This window comes from Arvicola amphibius, chromosome 18 (genome assembly GCF_903992535.2).
Source record: "Arvicola amphibius chromosome 18, mArvAmp1.2, whole genome shotgun sequence".
Taxonomy (NCBI): Eukaryota; Metazoa; Chordata; class Mammalia; order Rodentia; family Cricetidae; genus Arvicola; species Arvicola amphibius.
The window spans coordinates 10,091,483-10,116,579 of record NC_052064.1 but is presented as its reverse complement, the minus strand read 5'-3'; the positions used below and the strand labels follow the sequence as shown (position 1 = coordinate 10,116,579).

Below are 25,097 nucleotides of genomic sequence, written 5' to 3'. Positions count from 1 at the left end.
GGCAGCCTGATCACCGTTTGCTGTTGGTTGGACCATGTGACTGTCCTGTTTTCGTAGTCTCAGGTCATCTTATCTTTCCATCCCGTAAAGCACGTTAGTGGTGGACCCATGGATGCCTTGCTCATGCCATTTCTATAGAATCAAATAAGAATAAATAGTAATATAAAGTTCTTATCTTTTATAATATTATAGATTACTTTGCTCTCTTAGACAACGTTTTAGTCTAGAAGGATGGATACTGTAAGACTGTGATCACCTTATTTTCCATATTCTCTGCCGTTCATAGACTGTGACTGAGGAAGAATCTTGACTGATACCATGATGTTTTAGAAATCCTCTGACTGCCTGATGAATTAGTGACTGATGTGCTAACATTGCACATTTTGCTTAATAATTGGTAGGAAATCCAGAGGTGGTTGCCCGTTCTCCCGGACGTATTTGTCAGACTGTATTATGAAGTAGCATTTATCTGAACTTGGGTTCTAACTCTCATCTCTCTCCCCTCTGTCTTCCCAGTTGTTTTTATTTCAGTTGCTGCGGGGGCTGTCGTACATCCACCAGCGCTATATTCTGCACAGAGACCTGAAACCGCAGAACCTTCTGATCAGTGACACGGGGGAGCTGAAGCTGGCAGATTTCGGTAGGAGGGCAGCTAATTGCCAGTTTATTTGTCTCACTGTGCGAATGCCAGGCAGATGGTGGCACTGTCTTTGTTGAGGCACCGATCTCTGTCATCACTGATCCTGGTAATCCTTTTTTTCTGGAACAAAGAAATGAGTTCCATCTTTTGAAAAGTGATGAAGTAAAAACATAATGGTTGGTGGATTTTTATAGAGTAGAAGACTGTTCACTAGTCTTCCTTATATAAATAATCACAAGACCTTCACACATGACGTCAAACAAAAATCTCAGGAAAATTTTGAACATAAAATATACTCGAGGAGACCTAGTTTCTTTTCCTAGTTTTTAGTATGAGAATAATCTGAAGTCAAATAACAGGGCGGCTTACCACACAATTTGCAAGAAGTCTAAGCATTTTATTAAGTGTGAGGAGCTGCGAAGTGAAATCCCAGTACCAGTTTTGGCATCCTGGGCGGACGGCACTCCAAAGTATATGTTCCTCTAAGGACACGATAATGTGGGGTCTAGTGTAATTGTACCAGGAGTGACTGTTATTTTGGGCCTTCCTCATAGCACTGTGAACGAGAACACTTACCACAATTCTAGGTTCTGGAGCAGGCCTTTTAGAAGATGTTCTTAGAAATTTGAAGCTTGGCCTTTCACATCTTTGCAAATCCAAAGGAAGCCCATCAGGCTCCTCTCCCTTCTGCTGCTGTGCTGTGGCTCACTGGGGTCTCCGCATAGGGAATGACACTTAATGGCAGTGTGCTGTGTTGACGCTACACTGCCTCAATCATTTCTGAATACATATTCAGATTAGAAATTTGTTCCATGAAGAATGGAATGAAAATATTACCCTTGGGATATAAAGATGCCTGAGATTGAGACAACCTTTTGAGGAAAATAATTATCTTTCCTTATTCCAACCCTGAATAAATAGAAGAGGGAAAGGAGTAGCTGTTTATTTCAAGGTCAGGTAGTTGAACACTACCAGGCACATCTACACTACTGGGTTTTATGTGTGCCTTTCTTCCAGAGAGAAAAGGAAGCAAAGTTAGCACGGTTAGTGATGTGTGTTATGAAACACCTTTCTTCATCAGTTACTTTAATATAAACAGTGAAGCTTTGTATGGTTTCATGCATGTGTTGTTTATTGCCAGATTTGGCATCAGGATTATATGAGGTCGCTAGATATAAAGTCTGTTCCAATACAGAAACAAGTAATGGGTGGGGGGGAGTGGTAGAGAAAAATTCTGTAGTTCCTCAGATTCAAGGAGCTAGCTTTGCGGTAGCCATGTTGTAGTTTGGTGCTGTCGACTTTAAAAGAATTTACATTTTAACAGTGATTTTTTTTTTAAATCATGATTTGCCAGTGTAAGGTATCTGTTGAAGTATATTGTTGAATTGAGCCTGCTCCTTACATTGTGCGTTGAATATCTCAATAAATATTCATTATAGAGATTATTTGTCCACACAACTGAAGATACAGTAGAATTGTCTAAATGTGCTTTATGATTAGTTTTACATTTTAAGATGTTACTATTTTAGCAAGGTATGTTCATTTTCAAAGACTCTCTTAAGTCTTCTGGTTGTCCAATATCAGTCAAGTCAGTCCTGAAAATATTCATTCAACTAACATTATATAGGTTATATTTTGGAATATCTGTTTCCAAACAAAACATTAGCATTTTATATCAGATTCAGTGACAAATTGAGATGGAAGTCTTAAAACCTGCAGTGATTTTTTTAAATGTAGAAAATTTAGGAAAGTGAATAACTCAAATTATATTTTAACATTTTTATATAGCTTCTTTTTGTCTTTTTTGTACCTCTGTTTCACTTACCTATTACATATCCTCAAAATAGACGCGTACTCTTGTCTAAGTATTTATCTAATATGTCTTTAATGTTTATTCATGGCAAGAAGTATGGCAAAAATCATTTGTATCAGCTGGGATTTTTCTGTTATTAGCTAAAGTGTCATTTCTGTTTATGCACACTCCTGTGTGTGTGTATCTCACTCCTTTTGTTTAAAGAATGATATACTAGCAGTGCAGTGATGAGCGTTTTAACGGAATCAGTTCTTTGGTCCAGACTGATCTGCAGAGCATGGCCCATGAACTTTCTGTGACATTTCAGTTGTCCAGCTAGGAGCATGCAGTTGGCGTGGGGCCTGTGCATGGAGTGTTCGGAGCAAGACTTGTTCACCAATTGACAGTTTCCCCCAATTAAGTGTGCGTCATTTTGTATGTTAATTTAAGAAATGTGATTAACTGTGATTTACTGTGTTGGGGCACAAGTGTGTGAGAGCTGAAGGAAATGCATGGGAAAGTACAATGAAGCTAAGTAGTTGAATCAGGACAGCTCCAGGCAGCAGAATTAGACACAGGTCTTCATCCAGAGCCCAACACTTGAAGAGCTTTGTAAATTGTTTGTCTTACCTTTATCTCTCTTGTGAACAAAGGCAATAAACATCTGGCTAAAAGAGGCAAGTGTGTTCTAAATGACTGTATCCTATACTTTAAATGCTGCTTCCTTATTAGAAAAAAATATGCTGGATTATAAAAGCACTAACATTTATCAGGCTTATCCTGTGTTCTGTATGTGCACAAGTCACTTCTTGTTTCCTCACTAAATAGGCTTATAGAAAGAAGCCCACCTTTTAAGAGAAGTGTGACATTTGGAATGAGGTAGACCTTAGGAGCCTTGGCCATATAGGTGTGTGGCCACAAATCTGGGACAGTAGGAACCTTTAATCTCAGATGGCCCTGTGTCTTTATTTTTTTAATATTTATTTATTTATTATGTATGCAATATTCTGTCTGTGTGTATGCCTGCAGGGCAGAAGAGGTTACAGATGGTTGTGAGCCACCATGTGGTTGCTGGGAATGGAACTCAGGACCTTTGGAAGAGCAGGCAATGCTCTTAACCTCTGAGCCATTTCTCCAGCCCCGGCCCTGTGTCTTTATATTCATAGACACAAACATTTTCCGTAGAGTAAATTGCTACCTAATTCTTTAATAAATTCTTTAATTCCTTAGTAAAGCCTTGATCATTATGTGAATGCTATATATGGATGTGTGTAGATTTATTCTACATACAATAAATATGATATAATCGCTATGTCCATAGATCACTCTAATAAAATATATCTCAAAATTTACATAACGTTTTTTTTCATTTGACTAATTTAGCAGTAATGGGTACATTGGACTTTAATACTAGGGTGATTTTTGTCCTTGGGTAAGGTAAACCAGATGTTGCTGTGTTTGTAGATCCTTTACCGCGGAACAGAATATAATTTAACGTTTTCAGGAAGCTGAGTCCTGCTTACCACTCACCTGAACATCATTTTCTCTGTGCATTTAGAATAAATGATTTGAACTAGTTTAGCACCTTGGCATTCCTGTTGCAGAGGGTTACTCCACTGTTGTGTGGTAGAATCGCCCGCGCCATTTGGACTCACTTCCGTTTGTCTCTAGCTTATCTCTAGCGAAAGTATTTCAGACCTATCATTCAGGACCACGGTAATGAGGACATAGGCCACAAATGGAACAACAAAGTCCCCAACCTGTCCCCACACCGAAACCTTTTACTGGCCTTTATTGTCTCCTGGGATGCTCATCTTTCTGCTTCCCATGTGGGTGTCATTATTATTATTATTATTATTATTATTATTATTATTATTATTATATTATATTATTATTATTATTATTATTATTTATAGAGGGACAGTTCATGTGACCCAGAATAGGGCCATTCTCCCTGTTCTCGTCAGTTAGTCACTTCACTCACATTTCCAATGCATTGAAGGTATTCAAGTCCCTTGCTTTTTTATTTTTACTTTTTGCTTATCTTGCTCACTATTATCTGTGCTATGTGTACCGCCCTATGCTTGGTGTGTGAAATGACGGACAATGGCCTTTTTTAGTGTTGATGGTTTGTGCTGAACATTTTTGACCATGTTAACCTATTTTCTAGTGATGAGGGGCTTACTAGTAATTAAAAATCTGTCCACTAAGTCTAAATCAGTATCCCGTTATTCCTCCCAGGAATCTAAGTTTTGATTATTTTTATTCTTCCTTTTTTTTTAAAACAGTGACCTTTTCTTTTTTTAATATTTATTATGTATACAATATTCTGTGTGTATGCCTGCATGCCAGAAGAGGGCACCAAACCTCATTACAGATGGTTGTGAGCCACCATGTGGTTGCTGGGAATTGAACTCAGGACCTTTGGAAGAGCAGGCAATGCTCTTAACCGCGGAGCCATCTCTCCAGCCCCCTATTCTTCCTTTTTTCAGATTAATATAATCTCATCATTTCCCCTTTCCCTTCCTTCCCCCAACCCATCTCATATGTTCCCTCCACACCCTCAATCTCATTCAAATGCATGGCCTCATTTTCTTTAACTGTTGTTACATACATATGTATGCATGTGTGTTTCTCCCTAAATATGTAAATACAACCTGCAAAGCCCATATAATGTTATTTATATGTCTTCAGTTGTTTGAGATTCAAACAGATGAGTCCAGTCATACTTTCCTGATGTATTGAGTACGTTAAAGAAGTTGAAGCACCGGGCTGGAGAGATGGCTCAGAGGTTAAGAGCATTGCCTGCTCTTCCAAAGGTCCTGAGTTCAATTCCCAGCAACCACATGGTGGCTCACAACCATCTGTAATGGGGTCTGGTGCCCTCTTCTGGCCTGCAGGCATATACACAGACAGAACATTGTATACATAATAAATAAATATTTAAAAAAAAAAAAGAAGTTGAAGCACCAACACCAAATGCATGAATTCATCAAGACTTAGAAGTTTATTTTCTGTTTAGTGGTGTAAGAACTCCAAGTATTTTTCATCTCAATTAGATTAAAGCAAAGTGGATTTCCAATTTTGTGTGGTTCTTGGAAGATGGGGTTGGAGTCATCTAGGTCTCTTCTGTCTTTAATGGTCACAGTATCACTGTGTTGAAAGACAATTAGGCTAAGCGTATGCCTGGGGGTGGAGAGAGATCTCCAAGAAATCTCTAATCAGCATTTGAAGTCATAGTTTGTTTTCCTGACTATTTAGTGGAGGTGGGGAGTTAAACAGCTCTGTGGTTTTAGTCAAGGAAAATCACTAGAGTCTTCCCACCATTGGCCTAGAGCATCACTTTCCTGAGGTCGAGAGTTCTCACCGAGATTTCTTATGGAACTTCTGTAAACCGACTTTATATTAATTTAAGGGACACACTAGAAATGTAGAGGACATATTAAGTGGATGGTTGTTTGTTCTGTGCTTCTTGGAATTCACATAGGAAATAGTAGAACACAAAGAAATAAAATTTCAGATGAAAAGTAGGGTCTCTCCTGTTGGTTTGCTAGATATGAAGTCTTTTATTCCAAAAGGTATAGATGTCCAACTATTTTGTATTGTTCACAAATGAAATTTATGATTAGAGATATAATAATTGACTTAAGATTGAACTCCACCAATTTGTCATAGCCTACAGGATTCTATTTTACTGTGTGTTACCTCTAGCATGTAGTATGTAATTATAAATGACATTATTACCCAATGAAGCGTCACTCTACTTTTAAAAGACCGTCAGACCATTAAACATATAAGCAATTTTTTAATGCACAATTTAGGCAGCTGCTTTTATGTAGCTCTGCAAACAGGCAATATGTTTAGAATGAGATGTTCCACTCCGGAATTTGGAGAGAGCTGTGCCCTTGCTCTTTCTTACTCAGCATCTCGCATGCATCTATGTGGGGAGCTCACATTAACACATTAGCATCTGTCAGGTTAGAGACGTGTTTCCACCCTTACCACAGGAGTTTCACTGGGGAAATCTCTCCTGAAAAACAACTGGCAGATAGTGCCGGATATGGGAACTTTACTTAGACTAACCTTGAAGTGACAGAAAGGAGTACCAAGGGTGAATGGGGTCAGAGAGCCAGCTAACTGGGAGCTTTTATTTATGAAATGGACCAGTAGATGAAAGAGCAGAAAAGAGCAGGAAATTCCAGGTCCATGTGATTGTGATGGCTTATGAATACTTAACATTAAACTCTTATAAAAGTCACCGACTCTTGTAACTAGAGTTAGAAGAAAACTCTAAAACAATGTGATACGTAAGTATCACATTGATAAGTATACATTGATAAGTATGTGTTGGTAATGCCAGCATCCAGTTGTCAGTAAACTACATCATTAGGAGTCTTTTCCTTTGGCCTCATTTTCAAAATAGAGGCCCCAAATCTATGAGGTGAAATGAAGGTAAATCAGTTATAGATCTATAAGAGAAAGGGAAAATCGTTCATATCTGCAGTTTCAGGATTTTTCATGTAGATATATTCCCCTGTGGCATTTAAACCCAGGGTCTAATGCACATCAAGCAAACATTCTACCACTGCATTATGCCCCATCCCCCTCTGCATTTCCATGGAACTTCAGACATAGACAGTATCCCAGCGATGGAAACCCATTAGCAGTGTGATTGCTACACCAAGAAATGATGCCTCATGCTACTGTTTCCCTATATTATGATCAGAGTCTTTAGCAAGGCACCAATGAGACAATTTATTTGAGCCTGTTCCCCAAACACATGGGAAGGTAAGAGTGTTAAGAAGGCGTCCCTGACATGATCGTTTGTACTGATCTAATGACCTGAGGCAAGTTGAACAGTAAGGTCCCTCTTTTCCAATGGGATCCATTATGTTAGATGTCACTCTGTATGACCTTCTAGACCCAACCATGCCTCCTACAGAAACTGTAAAAAGAGAGAAAGGGGACATTTCTTACAGACCTAGAGATCTTACTGGAGTTATCCATAGGGATTGGAGCCTCGATAATTCATGAGATGAACTGAAACATGGAGAAGCCCTTGGGCAATAAAAAGATGAATTTTCTTTAGCAGTGTTTCTGTTACCGTTCAGCCATGCTGTGCTCTAGCTGAGTAGATGCCAGGGATTCCTCGGGGGCGCAGTATTCTAGGACCTCTACAGTCTATGGAACATCCTTTCACTCCCAACATTCCCAGACCCCACTTTGGGCTGTTTCTGCATCCCAGTTTGTCAAACTGTAGATATCAGCTGGTTTTCTGAAGATTCAGCTCAGCTCTACCCGACTGCCGACAGTCACCAGAGAGTAAAAAAACGAATGTCACTTGACTGCTCACGTGTCAGCTGCCAATCACAAAGCCCTAATTCTAACCAGATATCTACTAATAGGGGTTCCCACAATTTCCTCCTTAGGTCAAACAATGGCTCACACACAAAAGTAAACGCTCTTAGATTCACTAGTTTACTGTAGAACGTTCAATTTGGAAACAGGCAGGGGTAGGGGGTGCAGAGCTCCCAGCATTCACTTCTCCAGGCACACCACATCAAGGTTTTACCAACTATGGAGTGCTCTCCAGCTTGCCATTTATCTTGGGGCCCCAGGCATCCATCGTCTCCTTAGTGTGCAAGTAAAACAGTCTTAGAGTTCAGAGGTTTCAGGGATCTTACGAGGACTCATGTCAAGAACTGGAGACTAAGACCAAATATTACGATTAAACAAGGTCTTCTCTCTAGAAAATTTCCAGAGTATGTTAGGAACCTTAATAGGACAAAAGGCAAACACTTCTATCATAATGCCTCATGCTGGTTAGAGATAATCCTGTGCACCTGTAGGAAGAGATGTAACACAGAAAGCAAGTTAAAAAAAAAAAAAACAAAACTTGTAAAAGCAAGCACCACAAAAGACAGAAGATTTTACAAAGACACTCATGAAAAGCTAAGCTGAAGAGAAATCTCCCCAAATACAGATTCTGGGGCCCAGTGCCAGGGTTGAATCCTCTTCTATTGCTTATAAATGGCACATAATTTGGTGTGTTACTGAAATTCTGTGTCTTAATGTATTTTTAAGTGTGTATGTTTTACCCAGTTGCTAGAAGAACTTAAATGGTTAGTATTTCTAATTTATCTCGTAACAGTTTCTGGGTTAAAATATAAATTTCATGTTTATTATTAACCTATTAGATAATTAAAGTGGTGTTTTATTCAACATGATATTTTTCTAATCTTTGCTTTTATGCAAATAAAATTAGATTTGCTCCTTTTTATTTGGTATTTCTGCTGCATCTCTACCCAGAGTGCTATACTGTTTTATTTCTGCTCAGTGTGACATTATGATGTAATGCGTATCCTTTGGTCTTCATCATTGGTCCTTACTGACTTCTCAAACCTCAGCTTGAAAGAGACGTGACTACACAAAGCAGAGGCACATCCTTCCTGCTTCTGCTCGTGTGACCTTTCTCTAGCGTTGGTATCACTCTTGAATGCCAGTAACCATATTTTAGAGATGCCCCCGAGGACTAGTGAGATCTTCCTAAAGTGGTTACATTTTTATAACATCTTTCATATTATGTTATATAAAAACATTGACCTTTTAATTACCTGTTTGTTGTTTTTACTTCCCACCGCAGTTTCTCAGTCTTGCCTTCTCTAAGGAGAAGGACCGACAGCAAAGGGGCGACATGCAGTGATGTGATCGTTCTGAGCGATCTGTGTCCCTGTGGTGTGCTTTCATTATAGGATCACACTCTATGCTAATTCCTTTACAGGATGGAACACTTCTTAGCTAAGCAACAGGCTACTTGGCTCTTACACATTCATGTCAGAATGTGGGACCCTGTCAGATGTTTTCCTGAGGAGTGATTTATGAGTTGAGTAAATTCTAAAGATCATGAGAAAAATTTGTTCTAAGAAGAATAGCATTATATAGTTTAGATCTTAAAAACGTATATAATTCTACCTTTATGTCTGCTGGTTTTACATCCAAGAACTCAACCATCCATGGATGAAAAAAGTAGGAATTTTTATGATAACTCATAAACATATTTAATTTGAGACAATCTTTTGGTGTACATATGATCTTACCATGTATCAAATAAGAAATTTAACTTATATACTGAGATAAATGCAGCTTATTTTTAAATGAAGAATTATATCTTGACTGAATATTTGATACTGTCAAATGTAAAGTATCTTCAAATTTTTTTGGAATTGATCAATGTTTGATCTTTATAAGAATCAAGGCTGGGAATTCAAGCTTCGCATACATATATAGTCTGACATAACAGAAGTATGCTGTCATTTTCTATAGCCAAATTTTATTCAGTGATTTTTTTTTAATCAAACTTAAGTCAAACTCATATGGCCACTTTTCTAATTAAATGCTCTAATACAACACAGTCCAGAGAAATACTCCTTTGATTATTCATATGCTGAGCAATGATGGTAGCAAAGTATTAAGATATTGTTTTTTGTAATTAAACTATTACATTTTTCTAAGAACAGAAACCAAGGTTTTTTTATATTGAAAATAGATACTTTTCCTACAGTATATTCTGATTATAGTTATTCCCTAGCTCCTCTCAGGTCTCTGCACCTCCCCACTGATCTTAAACAGCGCGCTCTCTCTCTCATTAGAAAACCAACAGGCTTTTAAAATAATAATAGTAAATAATAATAATGACATCAAAACAAACAGAAAAAAGGAGCAAAGAAAAATCACAAGAAATACATATTGATGCGAAGACGTACACAGATCTCATAAAAAACATAAAACTAGAAACTATAGGCAAAAGACCTGTAGGGGGAATATGCCCAGGCAAAGCATTATAAGACAGACAGACAGACACACACACACACACACACACACACACACACACACACACACACAAATACCGTTGAGTTAGTTTGTGTTGGCCATCAACTGCTAACCATGGAGTCTGCCCTTGAGTGTGGTTTGAATATCTAGTAGGCACCATTGGGGGAAAAAAGCAACCAAACAAGCAAACAAAAACCTAGTTTTTTCTTTGTGAGGGATTTTCAATGGGGATGGCTTCTGTGTTAGGGATGGGGGTTGGGGTCTACTTCTCTTCTCTCCTGGACTCCATCTGATTTAGAGTAGTGCAGGCCCTGTACACACTGCCTCATCTCCATGAGTTCACATGTGGTACACAGTCCTGTTGTTTCTACAGCACCTTGTTTCTTTTATGTCTTCCATCCCCACTGGCTCCTAGAACCTTTTTGCCTCCTCTTCTGCAGTTCCCTGATCTCTGAAGGGAGGGATTTGATGGAGACACCCCCTTTAAGGACTGAATGTTTCCACTCTCATACTTTCTGCACTTGTGGTTCTCTGTCTTTTGTTCCTGCCTGCAGCAGAAGACTGAGCAAGATGCTGGTCTATGAGTCTAGCAGAACATTTAGGAGTCATTCCTTGCTAAATACCTTTAGCAGAACTCTAGTGTTTGGTTGATCCTAGGTCCCTGGTCTATGTAGTCTCAGGTTCTTGGCTACCCAGGCTGTGTTGGGGATGGGTTCTATCTCATGATGTGGGCCTTAAATCAAATCAGGTACTGATTGGTTGCCATGGACACCAGTGATTAGAGATGAAGGCTCCAGTTAGGCACCAGCTCGGCTTCTCCATCTTCAATGAGTTATAAAGGTGTTGTCTTCAGCAATAGTGAGGCCTTCCCATCAGTTTTTGGAGAGCAACCACAGCCTTGGCACTAACCTGGGTTGTTTGGGGGGGGGTTATCCAGAAGCCCCCATTATCCAATGATCAATTAGATGTAATCCATTTCTGCCACTGGAGATTTCACTTGGAGGTGACAGTTATCTCTGTGGTGTATTGTATCCTCATTATTTTGTGATTTAATTCAGATTTCTCTCATATATATATATATAGCTTCTGCTGTATTAGATTTTATAAAACAAACCTGTGACAGAAATGGAAGCACAAATCAGTAACCCCAGAGCATGGATGCGTGAGGCTCAAACATTGCTAAGAATTCTAGACCAGGTACAAAGTGAGACCGTGTCTGCAAATAAATAAACAATTAGAAAGAAGAAATATTTACAGTTTTCTCTTGTCATCATTCCATAAACAAAGAGAAAACAAATATTGACACAATTAGGTGCTCTAAGTAATCTACAGCTTATTTCAGTTATAGAGACGCATATATGTAGATTATAAGCAAGTAGTATAACTTGGTATGTGATATAGAGCTCGCTCAGATTTTGATCTGTGGGGACTCTAGAAGACTGCATAGGGGATGTGCAGGGATGCTAAATAGTGTTCTTATGTTTTGCTTTGAAACGGGGAGACCCTTTAGAAGCCCACCCCCCTTCTGTCACTCACATTCCAAGTTTATGATATGCTAGGCATCAATCCTGCTGCTGTCCAAGTATGTTCTACAATAACTCAGAAATGTAATGGCATATTGATTTTTAATCATCTTTAGTGGATTGCTGTGCAGTTAATGGTGAAATAAGTTTAACTGAGAACAACATGAAGAGCATTCTGACTTGCTTTTTTAGAACTTTTTTAGGGAGCAGTTTGTTTTATAATTTAATCTAATTAAATTTGAAAGTTTATTGAACAGTCTTTTTAAACCTTGAGAATAAAGGTGTATAACCAAAAACATTCATAATTAAGGCCCATGCCATCTTTAAGAAAAAATAGACAAAATGTCAAAATGAATGATTTGAAATAGTGGATGATGGATTACTCTACAAATTTAGAAACCAAGTCATCTGTGTTCTATGTACTTACTTCTCTGCAGGAAAAATGTCAGTGTCCTGCAGCTTTTCATCCCTGGCTTGGATAGCAAGTGGTGTCACTTGGTGTGCCTTGTTTATCTGACCTTCCCTGTGAGTGGCATGGCGGTGGGCAAATGTGCTGTGCAGTTGGATAGCAAGTGGTGTCACTTGGTGCGCCTTGTTTATCTGACCTTCTCTATGAGTGGCATGGCGGTGGGCATCTGTGCTGTGCAGTTGAAACAAAGCACAAGCACTTTGCCTGGTACGAGATGAAAAAGCCAGCCTGAACTGAGTATTGTTTCTTCTGAATATTGACTTCAGCATGTGTAAGCATCCTCACTGTTGAATCCTAAGGGCATCTGATCCGCAGCAATTGACACTAGATTGTTTTTACGGCAGAACAGTGACTCTCGTTCAGTTTCGCTCTTTCTAATACCAATGATGGCCCTTTGTACTTTTTATGAAGTGCTTCATAGCATATTCTCTATGAAGACAACAGAACCATTCTGATTGCTCTGTTTCTAATGGTACAACGCTGACACATGCTTGCCAATGTTAGCTCAATTCTGTCATCAGAATGAACAGCATTTTAAATGAGCATTTCTGCTGAGTTTGTAGGATAGAAGATAATTCATCTTGAAATAATGTTATAAGATTATTTTATTGTTTTCAGATATTTCAAGTACCATGAAGAATCTTCAGATGGTACCAAGTCGTGTTATGAACAATGATCTTGTAAATATAAAATTATGTCTAAGTGAATTTTTACAGTCAACTTACCACTTAATTTATATGCCAGTTGAATAGCTGCCAATGGGGTGTTTGATCTTCTCCTGGGTTAACCTTTATTAGATTACCAATTAGAATCAGAGATTTTAATGTTCAATTATAGTATCAACTTATTTAGAACTTTACCCAAATAGAAGATTTGTTGCAAACTTGAAATTTTTTGAATCACTGAAGGAAGGGTGAAGCATTACCCTTTACTCATCAGATATATAGGTTCATGAAGAAAGTAACATACAGAATCTACAAAGGGTTACCTCTGACTTGAACACACTGATGTCTTAAGGCACAAAGGCATTCATATTTGCCTGATTTGTGTTTTCTTTGGCAAAGATGATTTTTTTGTAGGAATCAGCAAGATACTTTTTAATCATTTTTTCTCAGTGACACTGTCTTATCAAGCAGGATCCTCATTATACTCTATTTCCACTTTTCTTTCCCTCTCTGTAAGTTCCTCTGTCTCACTCCAGACCTTAGGCAACGACAATACTGCCTAGAAATTATTTCTACAAGGCGATGGTGGCAGGGATGGAGGAATAAAGGGGTATTATTGTTTTGTGTTGTTTGTAGGTAGAAATTGTTTTGTTGAGAAATACAAATACATAATTTATTTTGCTAACAGAAGTATCTTATTTGCTATAAAGTGATAAAAGGCAAGAAATGACTAAGTTCATACTTTGTATGAACTTTTTTATCCTTGTGTGACGTGGAGGAGGAGTAAGGCAATCCCCCACTTATTTGGGTGACTCTTATGTTTCTCTTCAACTTAGAACTAAAAGCTAAAATGTTATTTCTAAACCTGGAATGTACATTAATAAAAATTAGTGTTAGAAAAGGGTGTGCAGCCTACTTGATAGAGTGGTCGTCCAAAACCCTGCTTTCAGTCCCCCGCACTGCATAAAGCGGGCTAGCAGATACCTGTATTCCCTGATGAAGGCAAGAGATTCAGAACTTCAAGGTCACCCTGGTCTACATAGCCATTTGAGGCCAACCTATGATATTTGAAACTTTTTCACAGAACAAAACATCTTAAAAAGTTTTTTAAAAAATTATCTTGGTCATATTTACTTAAGGAGTAAAAGTTTGCATGTCTGTATCCCCCATCCCAGCTCCCTCCTTCCATGGGAATACAAATGTAAATTACCTAATGATTTCAGACTTTTGAACTTTTTGAATTTAAAGTAAAATGTATCATAGCATTTCTTAGATTTATTAAGGAAGAACAGATTTTAGACCCTCTTGAACGTTAATTTAGAGACTGTTGAGTGAGCTGTCTATTGCTTTATGACAAATTTCTGTAAATTAATGTAACTAAATAGGCATGCATTATTGTGCTTCGGTTTCTGTGGGATAAGGACCCAGGAGGCATGGCTTAGCTGGGGTCTCTCCTGCTTTGAGGGCTTTTACAAGGCTGCAGGCAATCAGGGTCATCAGAATGGGGAAGTAGCTGATCTCAAACTCACAATGCTGATGGCAGATTGTTGGCTCTGAGTGTTTCTCTGAGTGAGACCCTACTTGAGTCACAGACAAGCTCAGGTGATGCCTGCCCAAACCTAGCTATCAAACGCAGAGGCCAAGATTGAAAGAACAACCTGAGTGACCTAAGACAAGTCATTCAACAATTGACTTCCGTAAATTAAAGATATTTCAGTTCCGAGTTATAATATTTTGAAATGTTTTTTAATACCTATTTCTTATATTGAGACAACAGCTTAGTAAAGCACTTGCCTCCCAAGTATGAGTAACTGAGTTTGGATCTCCAGAAGCCAGGGAAGATGCTGGGCAAGATGGTGTGCACTTGTATGGAAACAGGCAGCTCTCTGCAGTCATTGGCCGGTTAGCATTGTCTACCTGCAGAGACTCAGTCAAGTGAGAGAACCAATGAGAGATCCTCTCTCAGGCAAAAGATGGAAGAAATGTGAGGAGGGATACCCGAGGTTGTGCTCTGGCCTCTACCTACATGAGCACACATGTGGATGTACACATCTACACCCACATTCACTCCCATACATGCATGGATACATGCACATGGACATTAACACACACACATACAACACATACAAAATTGTCTAAACTCTTCTCATTCCATTGCCTACCAGATGTATATACATTATACATTGTCTGGTCATTTCCTCAAGCATGCTTTTGCCAACTACGAAGTACTTCTGCATTGCCCAGTGGAAATAATGCAAGAAAGATGACAAATATAGATTTATTGTGCCTGCCAGCTTCATTTGGAATGGAGATTTCTGTATTTTCAGTGACATTTTTCTAGTCCATTTCATGTTGCTGTAATAAAATATCCAAATTGTACAATTCATGGAGAACAGACATTTGCTTCTTCATAGTTGTGGGGTTTAGGAAGTCTAAGATCAAGCTCAAGATTGCCAGCATGTACTGAGGGCCGTGGTGTGAAACAGAAAAGAGGGTGGTGTGCACACGTGTGTGTTTGCATGTGTGTGTGCATGTCCATATGTATGCATATGTGTGTGTGGGGGGTTATGTGTTTGTGTTTCACAGGCAGGAAGCTGAACTTGTTGCTTCGTCATAAACCCACCCCTTCAACAATGGTATCCGTTCAGTCTTGACATGTTCTCCTGACCTCGTCCTGTTCTAGTGGCACTTAAATGAACCCTGGTGGTCACCATCTGCTTACTGCCACTCTGTAAAAGGAGAAGGAATGGGAAAATTTTCGTCCTTTCAGAAAGTATTATGTAACTAAACAAGGCTTTTCCCTGTCTTTGGTGCTAGGAGTTCAAAGACCTCAGGTATGATAGACAAGCTTTTGTACCTTGTTGACTGAGTTTTCTGTCCTGCCTGGTTCCTGCATTCATTAAGTCCCAAAGAAAATCACACAGAGATCTACATTAGTTATAAACTGATTGGCCCATTAGCTCAGGCTTCTTATTAACTCTTATAACTTACATTAGCCTATTACTCTAGTATATGTTAGCCACATGGCTCAGTACCTTTTTCAGCAGGACAGGTCCCATCTTCCTTCTGTGTCTGGGCAGGACGGCAGAGGGAGCTTCCCTCTTCCCAGAATTCTCCTGTTCTCATTGACCCACCTCTACTTCCTGTCTGGTTGTCCCACCTATAGGCAAGTGCCTGGCTACTGGCCAATCAGCATTTATTTAAAACATAATTGACAGAATATAGACAATTGTCCCACACCAGTCCCTGAGCCTTATCGCTCAGCCTCTGTAGACAAATAATGAAAAGTATCTTTTTGTACACCAAAAGACAGTGTGTAACCCTTCCTCTTTTCCTCCACATTTTTCATTGTAATAAATACTGAGAATAAAATAATACCCAATAAATACCCTAAAAGTCCTTGCTCGTTGTCCTATAAACAGGTGTATGGGAACATTTTACTGCTTTTCAGTACCTTCATGTCTTTGATACTTTCATCCATATCCTGACTAAGTGGCAACTATGCTATTGATGACATGGAGTCTGATTTCCCCTGACACAGCAAAAGGGTTTTTTTATATATATATTTTTATAGCTGTGAATAATATATCTTGTTTTAAACTAGAAGTTATAAAAGGAAGAAAATGTCTGCATGTTATCCCATCCCTAAGATAAAATAGCTAAAATAGCTTTTACCGTGAGATTACACAATAATGCGTTTTACTTTTAAGTTGCCTTTCCATCACTTTTGCAAAATTCCTGAGAAAACCTATGTCCAAGGAGGAAAGGGCCAGGTGTGTTTGTTGGTGTAATGCCTGTGATCTCAGCACAGGGGATACGATACACGAGGACCAGAACTTCAGCTCTGTCCTTGGTACTTACTAAGTTCAAAAGAAGTGTGGGGTTTGTGAGATGAGACCCTGTCTCAAACCAAAAGCAATAAGAATAACAACAACAAAAACAAAATTGGAGGGATGCTTTATTCACTGCGTCTTCTGTCATGGGTGGGTTGGCCCATGGTTAAGTTTGGCGGCCTGTGGCAAGGCAGAATGTCATGATGGGAACTGTGTGGTTAATGTAGTCGGCTTCCTCCTTCGTAGCTATGAATCAGAGAGAAAGGAAGGGATCCAAACACCCTTCAGAGCCACCCACCCAGAGACCTAATTTCATCTTCCTAGACTCTACCTCCCAATTACTAACACAACAGGTTAGTGTCCATATCCTTGACACATGAACCTTTGGAGGATATTTATGATCCAAACTTAGCACTAGCAAGTGCTGCTGCCTTTAAGGCCAGAGGATGTCTCCATCTGTAGTCATCAAGAACCTACCCCACATGTTGATCAGAAAGTCATGATTTGTGTAAGATGTCAGCAACACGGTAGGAAATGGGAGGAGCATTTTTTTTTTCTAGGAAATGGCAGCAGTGCTGATCCCAAAGTCCAACAACACTGCATCCCAAGGGAAATACTATGTTGCTCTTTTTAATCTCAATATTGAATGTGCTGGGCAAGTTCTTAAACCAAGCAAGCTATAGCTGGGGAAAGCTCCACAGTCGATATTAATCCTCTTTGAACTCTGTAGTCATTCTCTTAGATAATGAATGTCTCCAGTATTGTTGAATGGCCATTGCTTTAATTTGCAATGTGTCTAATGCCAAATAGTTTGTTTAGGTTCTTCTGAAAGTTCAGCTTTTATGCCCTCAGATTTGGTGTTTCTATTGTGCTGTTTTATATGTATATATATGCACACACATATGTTTTAACAACTATGTATGTTAAAATTCAGTGACTTCTTAAGTTAATGTTAAAACTAACTCCACAACCATTTAGGTTTTTTGTTTAAGAACAAATCAAGTTTTAGAATGCTTTATCGTCTTAGAAATATCCCCAATCCCTGTTGCGTTCCACTAATAAATACTTTATTAATTCAAATTTGTTATGAAGAAGAAAGTTTCTCTATTTGAAAATATCTTAAATTACATTGTGAGGTGTCAAACAAAGCTTCATAAAGAAAGATAAGTGTTGTAAAGGACAAATTATTTGACCTGACAAGATGTGACTATTTAAAGCATACTTAGCAGGTTCAGAAGCAGGGTGTGGCTCAGATGTGAGGTCTCTGTGAGCAGTTCTTTAGCAATAGGAAAGCTGTCCCTGGTAGTACGGGATAAGCTTGTCTTCCCGCCGACAGCTCTCTTAGAACCAGAGCACCGTTTTGGGAACACGCTGGGCCCTCTACACTGCGAATGTGTGATGTTTGCTGACAAGCGAGAAAACAGACTTGGCAGGTTGATGATTCTGTGTTGGAATATCTCAGAGTCTCCCCAGCTGTACTCTTGTGTCCATTGGTGCTTAGTTATTTAAAACACTTGCCTGGATGTAAAAGTGAATCTTTCATACCCTGTGTGGTATGAATGGGCATAAAAAATACACTCCCAGCTGTTTCAATCGCTTTATGACGTTCATCATCTTAGAGACATTCATTGTAATTTCATATGAGTAAATTTCCCTTCTAGGCAGATTTTTATCTGCAAGCTTATCTCTGGCTATTATGCAGACAAGTGAGTTTTAAAGAGCCGCTTGGTTTTGTACTGGTAGGGATGTGTGGATCTTTTGGTTTGTTGTTGCCTCTTCCCCCAGCCATTAACTCACTTCAGAGGGCTCTCGTTCCACTGTCTTGCAGAGGTAGTCTGTCATTTAGAATGAAGAGGACCTATTTGGGGACAGTGGCATAAAGAGAAAAGGCTGGGTTTTTGTGGTGGTGGACTCAGAACTGGGTCAGGATTCATTGACCTTTTCTCTTTTTCTATCTAAAACCAGTTATTTCTTAAAGCAGATAACATGTGCCCACAATGGTATCATGGGAGAACAGTGTTTCACTCTCCCTCCCATTTTTGTCCATGGTTAGTTGCCTTGTACAATTATTGATGTGTCTTCCGTAGATACTGTGTGCACAGATAAGTACATAGCATGCCCTTATTTTGCATTTTGCTGTTTCCCTTAACAACATATTACTCTTCATTTCATAACAGTATTTAAAAATGTACTGGCCTTACTCACATTTTAAGTACATACCATAATTTGTTTAGCCAGTGTTCTCCTATGCATTAAGATCATTGTAGTCTTTTTCTATGGTGTCATGATCAATGCCCAGGCACTTAAATATTTGTGTTTACGGATATGTAGATAGCACCTGGAGTTGCCACTGGTGACTCTTGGAATCTTTGGAAACATGAGCAGTGACTTCTTCTAATCCTTTTTAAACCTGCCAACCACTGTATTGCTTCTGTGACGTTCCTGTGTGTGTGTGTGTGTGTGTGTGTGTGTGTGTGTGAATGTCCAGATTCAGACAGTGCCCTGCCTTAAGTAATTCAGGTCCACTCTCCAGTGACTCATCCATCAGGGTAGAACGCTAGATAACAAATCAGGTCTGCAGATGGATCTTGTACGGTGACTTGTGGCATCGAAATTAAGGTTAGGGGGAGTTTGAATGGTTTGGCATTAAAATTAGATATGGGGACTGATGGAAAATGGTAAGCAGGAAGGGTTTCCAGAAGCATAGGCACACCAGAGTGCAAAGACAACACTACAGCTCCATCAAATGGGCCTCCTCACCAGGTCCAGGGCAGCTTCTGTTTGAGAGCATGTTCTCCCAAAACCAAAGCATGGGAAAATATGATGTTTCTGTTTCCCAAGAGCCTATGGCTCCTGAGGGGTCCACAATCAAATCTCATGAATCACTCCTCTCAGCCACGAGACAGAGATCTCTCCATCGTGCCCAGTATGTAATTGAGAATGCAGCAAATACCCCAGCATCTGCCCTCTTGTGAAATTTAGACTTCATTGCAACCACCCTCAGGATTCACTGGACCTGTCCTTCAGAGAGTGGAGACTAGCCATCACTGTGTACTTCCTGTCCTTTGGAGAGTGGAGACTAGCCATCACTCTGTCCCCTTTCCTCAGTTCTCAGGTTTCTGAACACCTCTCTTGGGGAGCTTGAGAAAGCATCATTACTCCTTCCTGAGACAAACATCTTTCTCCAGGAAACCACAATGCTTCAAAAACAGCTCTGCCAGAAGCTGCCCCAAGTTTACCCTAACCCTTTTCGTCTCTGTCAAATAGCAAAATGTAGGTTACTTTCACAGCTTGCTCCAGAACAGTGATGAGGGCTTTGTTTTACGTTTACATAACAGTAATTAAGCTAATTTTCTGGGAACAAATCAACAGTTTCAAAGGTAAGTTCAGGTCTCTTTCTTCAGTAAAACTGAACAGCTGGAAGCTTTGAAATGAATGCTTTTATACTTTTACCCATCCGTGTTGTTTAAAAACAAGAAAACACAGCACTTAGTTAACTATTTGTGAGGCATCTAAGCCAGGCCTGGAAGAATCAGGGATGCTGTTAATGCTACCGTTGAGACATTAGCTTACTGAATACATTTGAGTATTGCAGTTTGCAGCCTGTGAGCTCATAATAGGAACATTGATGCTCTTCTGAACATTTTTTTGACAGACTGGGTGTTATGTAAGCTCTGTGTTTTCTAACGATTTGCTATTATATTGGAATGCAGAGGGGCTAGCCACTAGCAAGAAGGGAGGTAATTACAAGGAATGGCCATTACTCCTAGGGGGCTTATGATGTGGGTCGGAAGATAAGCGGAGCTTGAATATAGGAACCCAAACAGTTTCAGTTGCTGGCTGCTGAGAAAATGAGAGGGGATAAAAATCTTTAAGGAAACATTAATTTCTGAGGTTTTACTTACCTAAGTGTTCCTTTTCTAGGGCATATTGGGCTTCGTCACTTTTCTGTCAATACCAGCTCCCTTCCATGGCTGCCCGATGCTGCATGGTGGACCTCCATGCCAGTGATCTGTACATGACTTGTGCCCATCTCTTCTCCACTCCGCTCCTTTAGATTACTGAGGAGATTCACCTGCCTTGGGGGAGCTTTCTTCATAAAACCTAATGAAATTGTTCTCACGCTTCCATTTGAATCATTCTGAATCTTTCATTAATTAGATCAAGAATTCCAGGAGGGAACACTGGTTTCTCTGGTATCATGTGTCAACCATGAAAAAAGTGCACTAAATTCCAGGAATATGAGAAGTCGAGAGACAGCCTGACTATCAAGCACATACTATAGGCTACTAAGCTACGTTGTTCTGTAGGCACTCCCTGCTTCCTGTGCATAGCCAACCTCTGCCACATGAAGCTAAAAATCTCTTCAGAGCCTACTGTGCTGCTGTCTGAATGTCTATGGCATCAATAACTTTTCTAATAAGTCTATTACCCCAAACAAAAACCTGCTTCAGTGTCCCCCTGAGCCTTAAAGTCTTTAGTATTTGGGTTTTTACTTTCTCCCCACATAGGGATCTTGACTGGATTTTAGTCACAGGTATTTGATCATCTTGAAATACTGGAAGAGTTTTTATTTGAAATCTCCACTGTGAAACAGATGCAAGAGGAGGTACCTGGGTGAGGGTCCATTGGGTCAGCTTCTCTGACAGGAATGCAGGCCTACGCTTCTGTGAAGGACCCCGTGTTTCAGACACTCCTGCCGCATGTGTCAGGCCAGCAGTAGGCTCCCTGTGGACCAGATACTGTGACATCACTCTGTCAGAAGTTGGGACTGCAAAGCAGGTGGGAAGTGGTCCCAACCGATCCGAAGAGAGTTTCTCATAAATGAGGGACTTGGGACATCTTGTGCAATCACCGGGCCTAAGTCATTCAGAGAACAGTCCTTGGCATGGAGGGGGAGGGAGGGGGGTCAGCAGAGCTCCTAGAGGACTTTTTTTGAATGATTTTCATGGACAAGTTAGGTAGGAGTTTGTCAGTTAAATAAGGCTCGGCAGGACGTGAGAGCATGTTGTACCACTATAGTGGAGAAAAATAGGCAGCTTCATTATTTGCTCAAAGTGGGCCTAAACACAAAGGCTACATTAATATCATGGCTTTTATTCCTTAGAATTTATACTTTTAGAATACGGTCAAAAGACTCACTAAGAGGAATGACTGTGTGTGAGAGAGTACATTAGTAATAGTATTTGCCGGTAAGCAATGGGTACTTACATAGGTCAGCTACACAATTAAGTATTTGCAATGCTTTATCTCGTTTAACCACCATGAATGCAGAGTGGGTCAGGTGCAGCGACTGTATCAGGATGCTACAGGGAGATAAAGGGCAACTTAATGGAGTGATGTTTATGAAACTGGGTGGTTAAGGGTGGGAAACATTTCCAGGCTCGCAGCAGCGCAGGCTCTTTCTTTCTCCGCCATGGGGTTTCAGCAGAGAGTGGTGCTGGAGCCTGGTGAGCACCATGCCTGCCTTCCTGTCTGTCTGGGAAGGCTGCAGGGAGATAAGTAGAGGAACCTTGGCTTTCTTCTTCCTCACCTTTTGGTCAATGTATCTCCCTTGGCCAAACCCAGCTTGAAACCAGGGCACTCTAGTGGAGATCCTTCAGTTCAGCCTGTAGGGAGCATAGGCTCGGGTAGGTGAGGAGGCGTACACGGGGGGTAGGGAGGGAAATGGGTACCCAACAGAACTGCCATATGCATTGAATAAGATGGCACATCAGAGAAGCCACCAAGCTGTGTCTTTTACCCCAAATGGCATTTGTAGAAGTGGTCTCACGTGACTCAGAGAAACTGTCACACACACCAGAACACTGCTTCTTTACCAGTAGAGGAGATGGAGAACACACCTTGTAGCTGACAGACCACCCGAGAGTTCTTAGGCTCAGAACTGAAGCATAAGGGGGTAGAGTGCTGTGTGCACGGAAGGGCATGGACTGGGGATCGTAATACAGGTGCGACCTCAGCTTCCTTCCTCTCTAAAGAAAGTGAGAGTGTTGAAGAAGACACAGGGCTATTTCCAGCCCTTCCGGAAGGAAGGCTGTGGGTTCTTCTCTGCAGTGGGAATGACACCCGTATACTGATGCGGTTGGGAAAATATTCCCCCAATTCTCAATTTTACAGATTTGAAACTGATTTTTTTTTCTACATTAGCAACATCCAGTTCTACTTTCAGGATAACCAGGGTCGTCAAAATTAAATAAGCCTACATTTCTCTTAGTAGAGATTTTCTTGTAATTATTTCTGAAATTCTGTGGTGAGTTCACTGTTGGGACCCCAATGTACGATTTGAATGCTTCTCAAAAAATATGATATGAAAAAAGTGAAACTTGCGGATCTCTGTGAGTTCAAGGCCAGCCTGGTCTACAAAGAGAGTTCCAGGGCAGCCAGTGCTACTCATTCAATTGGACAGACTTTCCTTCCTTAAATTGCCTCAATAATTGCCTTATAAGTTTACAAGTAGTTTAGATGGTGTTTACTGTTGTAAAAAGTCTTAGTTTGTTTAAAGATTATTGGCTATTTACATCTCAGATAGCATTTATGAAATTTGGTGACAGCATGGCAAAGAACTCCAGCTTCCCAGGCAGTTTATTACATGTTCTTTTGATTGGCACTCACCCCCAGGCAAAGAGTCTGCAGGTAATCCTGTAAGATAAACAGCGCCCACTGTCCTCCTTGGAAGGATTCAAGGTCTTGGGCCATTGCTTAGTACCTGTGAGGCCCTGGGGCCCTGGGGTCATCTAACTCCAAGTAGGGATTTATGCGAATGTGTGTGTGTGTGTGTGTGTGTGTGTGTGTGTGTGTGTGTTTGCAGTTTCTAGCTAATTATCTTCAAAGCCTTCACAGCCATGGAACAATCCAGCAGACAAAGCAGGAAAGAACCATGCGCATCTGGCAGCCTAGCTTGAAGGTTCCCAAGCATTTCCCAAGAGAAATTGCTTGTTCGATTCCTTCTCTTGAGGATGCTTTGTGATTGCTCTGCAGCTACCTAGGCAATTCAGTCATTTGTTCTAGTCTGGTCAGATTTGGGGTGTGTGTGTGTGTGCGCACGCGCGTGTGTGCGCGCGCATGTGCGCGTACACATGACAGGTACCTGGGTGGTGTCATGGTGCTTTCTCCTTCTTCCTCCTTTGCTTTCTTCCCTCCCCCCCCCCAACTCCTGTCTTCTTTCTTTCACCAGAAAATCCTGTTCAGACAATCACACATCTGACACCATGCTTCTGTCTTCATGGGAAGAAGGTCACACAGGGGCCTTCAAAGCCTGGCATAGCCATTTACTACTTTGTGACCTGAATCTCATTATTTTCTCAGGGTATATTTTTTTTATAATAGGGAGACACATTAATTTTAATGGTTCATTTTTGAGATTATATTGCATCGTTCCTCCTGTTTTCTCCATCTCACTCCTCTTATGAACCTCTCCCCACATTTCTTCAAATTCATGTTCTCTTTCCGTATTACTTCTTGTTACATACATATATGTATGTTCACATGTATTCTAAAACACTTGAATACAACCTACTCAGTTTGTATATTGTTGCTTGAATGTATGTGTTAAGGCATTTGGTACTGTAGAGCATATTAGTGTGCCTTCTCCTGAGCTCAGCATTTCTAAGTTATTTGTTGTTCTTCGTGTAGGGCTGAGTCTTAAGGGCTTTCCCATGTGCATGCTAACATGTCTGTTGTTGATATCCTTATTCAGCTCATGTGGAGGCAACCAGTCATGTTGGTGAGACTTGATGGGTGTGACTTCTGACATGCCTAAGAGACAAAATTTCATTGAACATTCCCTGTTTCTTAGTCTTCCTATCCCTTCGCTGCGTTAAGTGCAGGAGTGTTTTGTAGCTGCATCATTTGCACCTGCGCTTCACAGCTCTGCATTTCTATTGGGTGTGGTTTTCTGTAATGGTCTCTGTATCTGCAATTTCCTTCATGTGGGTTTAGGACTGCACTCATCTGTGTGTGTAAGGACAAATATTTAGAATGTAGTTATGGAGTATGATGGATTACTATAGTAGCAGCTGTAGATTGTCCTCCCAGATCTGTGACTTCACTAGCCCTGGGTAGTTGGCTGACCAGTACCAGGCATAATTTCCCTCTTGTTGAGTGGGTCTTGAGTCCAGTTAGAGAGCTTTTTGTTGTCTTCAGAGTATGCAACACATGCCACTCCTGCACCCTAGGGCTATTGTCCTGTGCTGGTCATATTTTTATTCCAACCATTAGATGATGTAATGCATTCAAATGCCTAAAAATACTTATGAGGTTATATACAGTTGTTTTTGTAAATTCTTAGCAGTTCTTCCTGTATGGTATAAACACTAATATATTCAGTGATTTTTTTTATCATTTTG

At 40.1% G+C, this 25,097-nt stretch overlaps 1 protein-coding gene across 1 annotated transcript in view; it reads left to right on the top strand.

The window, feature by feature from the left end:
- Cdk14 (cyclin dependent kinase 14) overlaps positions 1-25,097 on the top strand; it is a 529,530-nt gene that overhangs the window by 280,593 nt on the left and 223,840 nt on the right. The window contains exon 8 of the mRNA XM_038315331.1: positions 517-640. Coding sequence (XP_038171259.1) covers positions 517-640 — 124 coding nt within the window. The remainder of the gene's footprint in view (positions 1-516; positions 641-25,097) is intronic.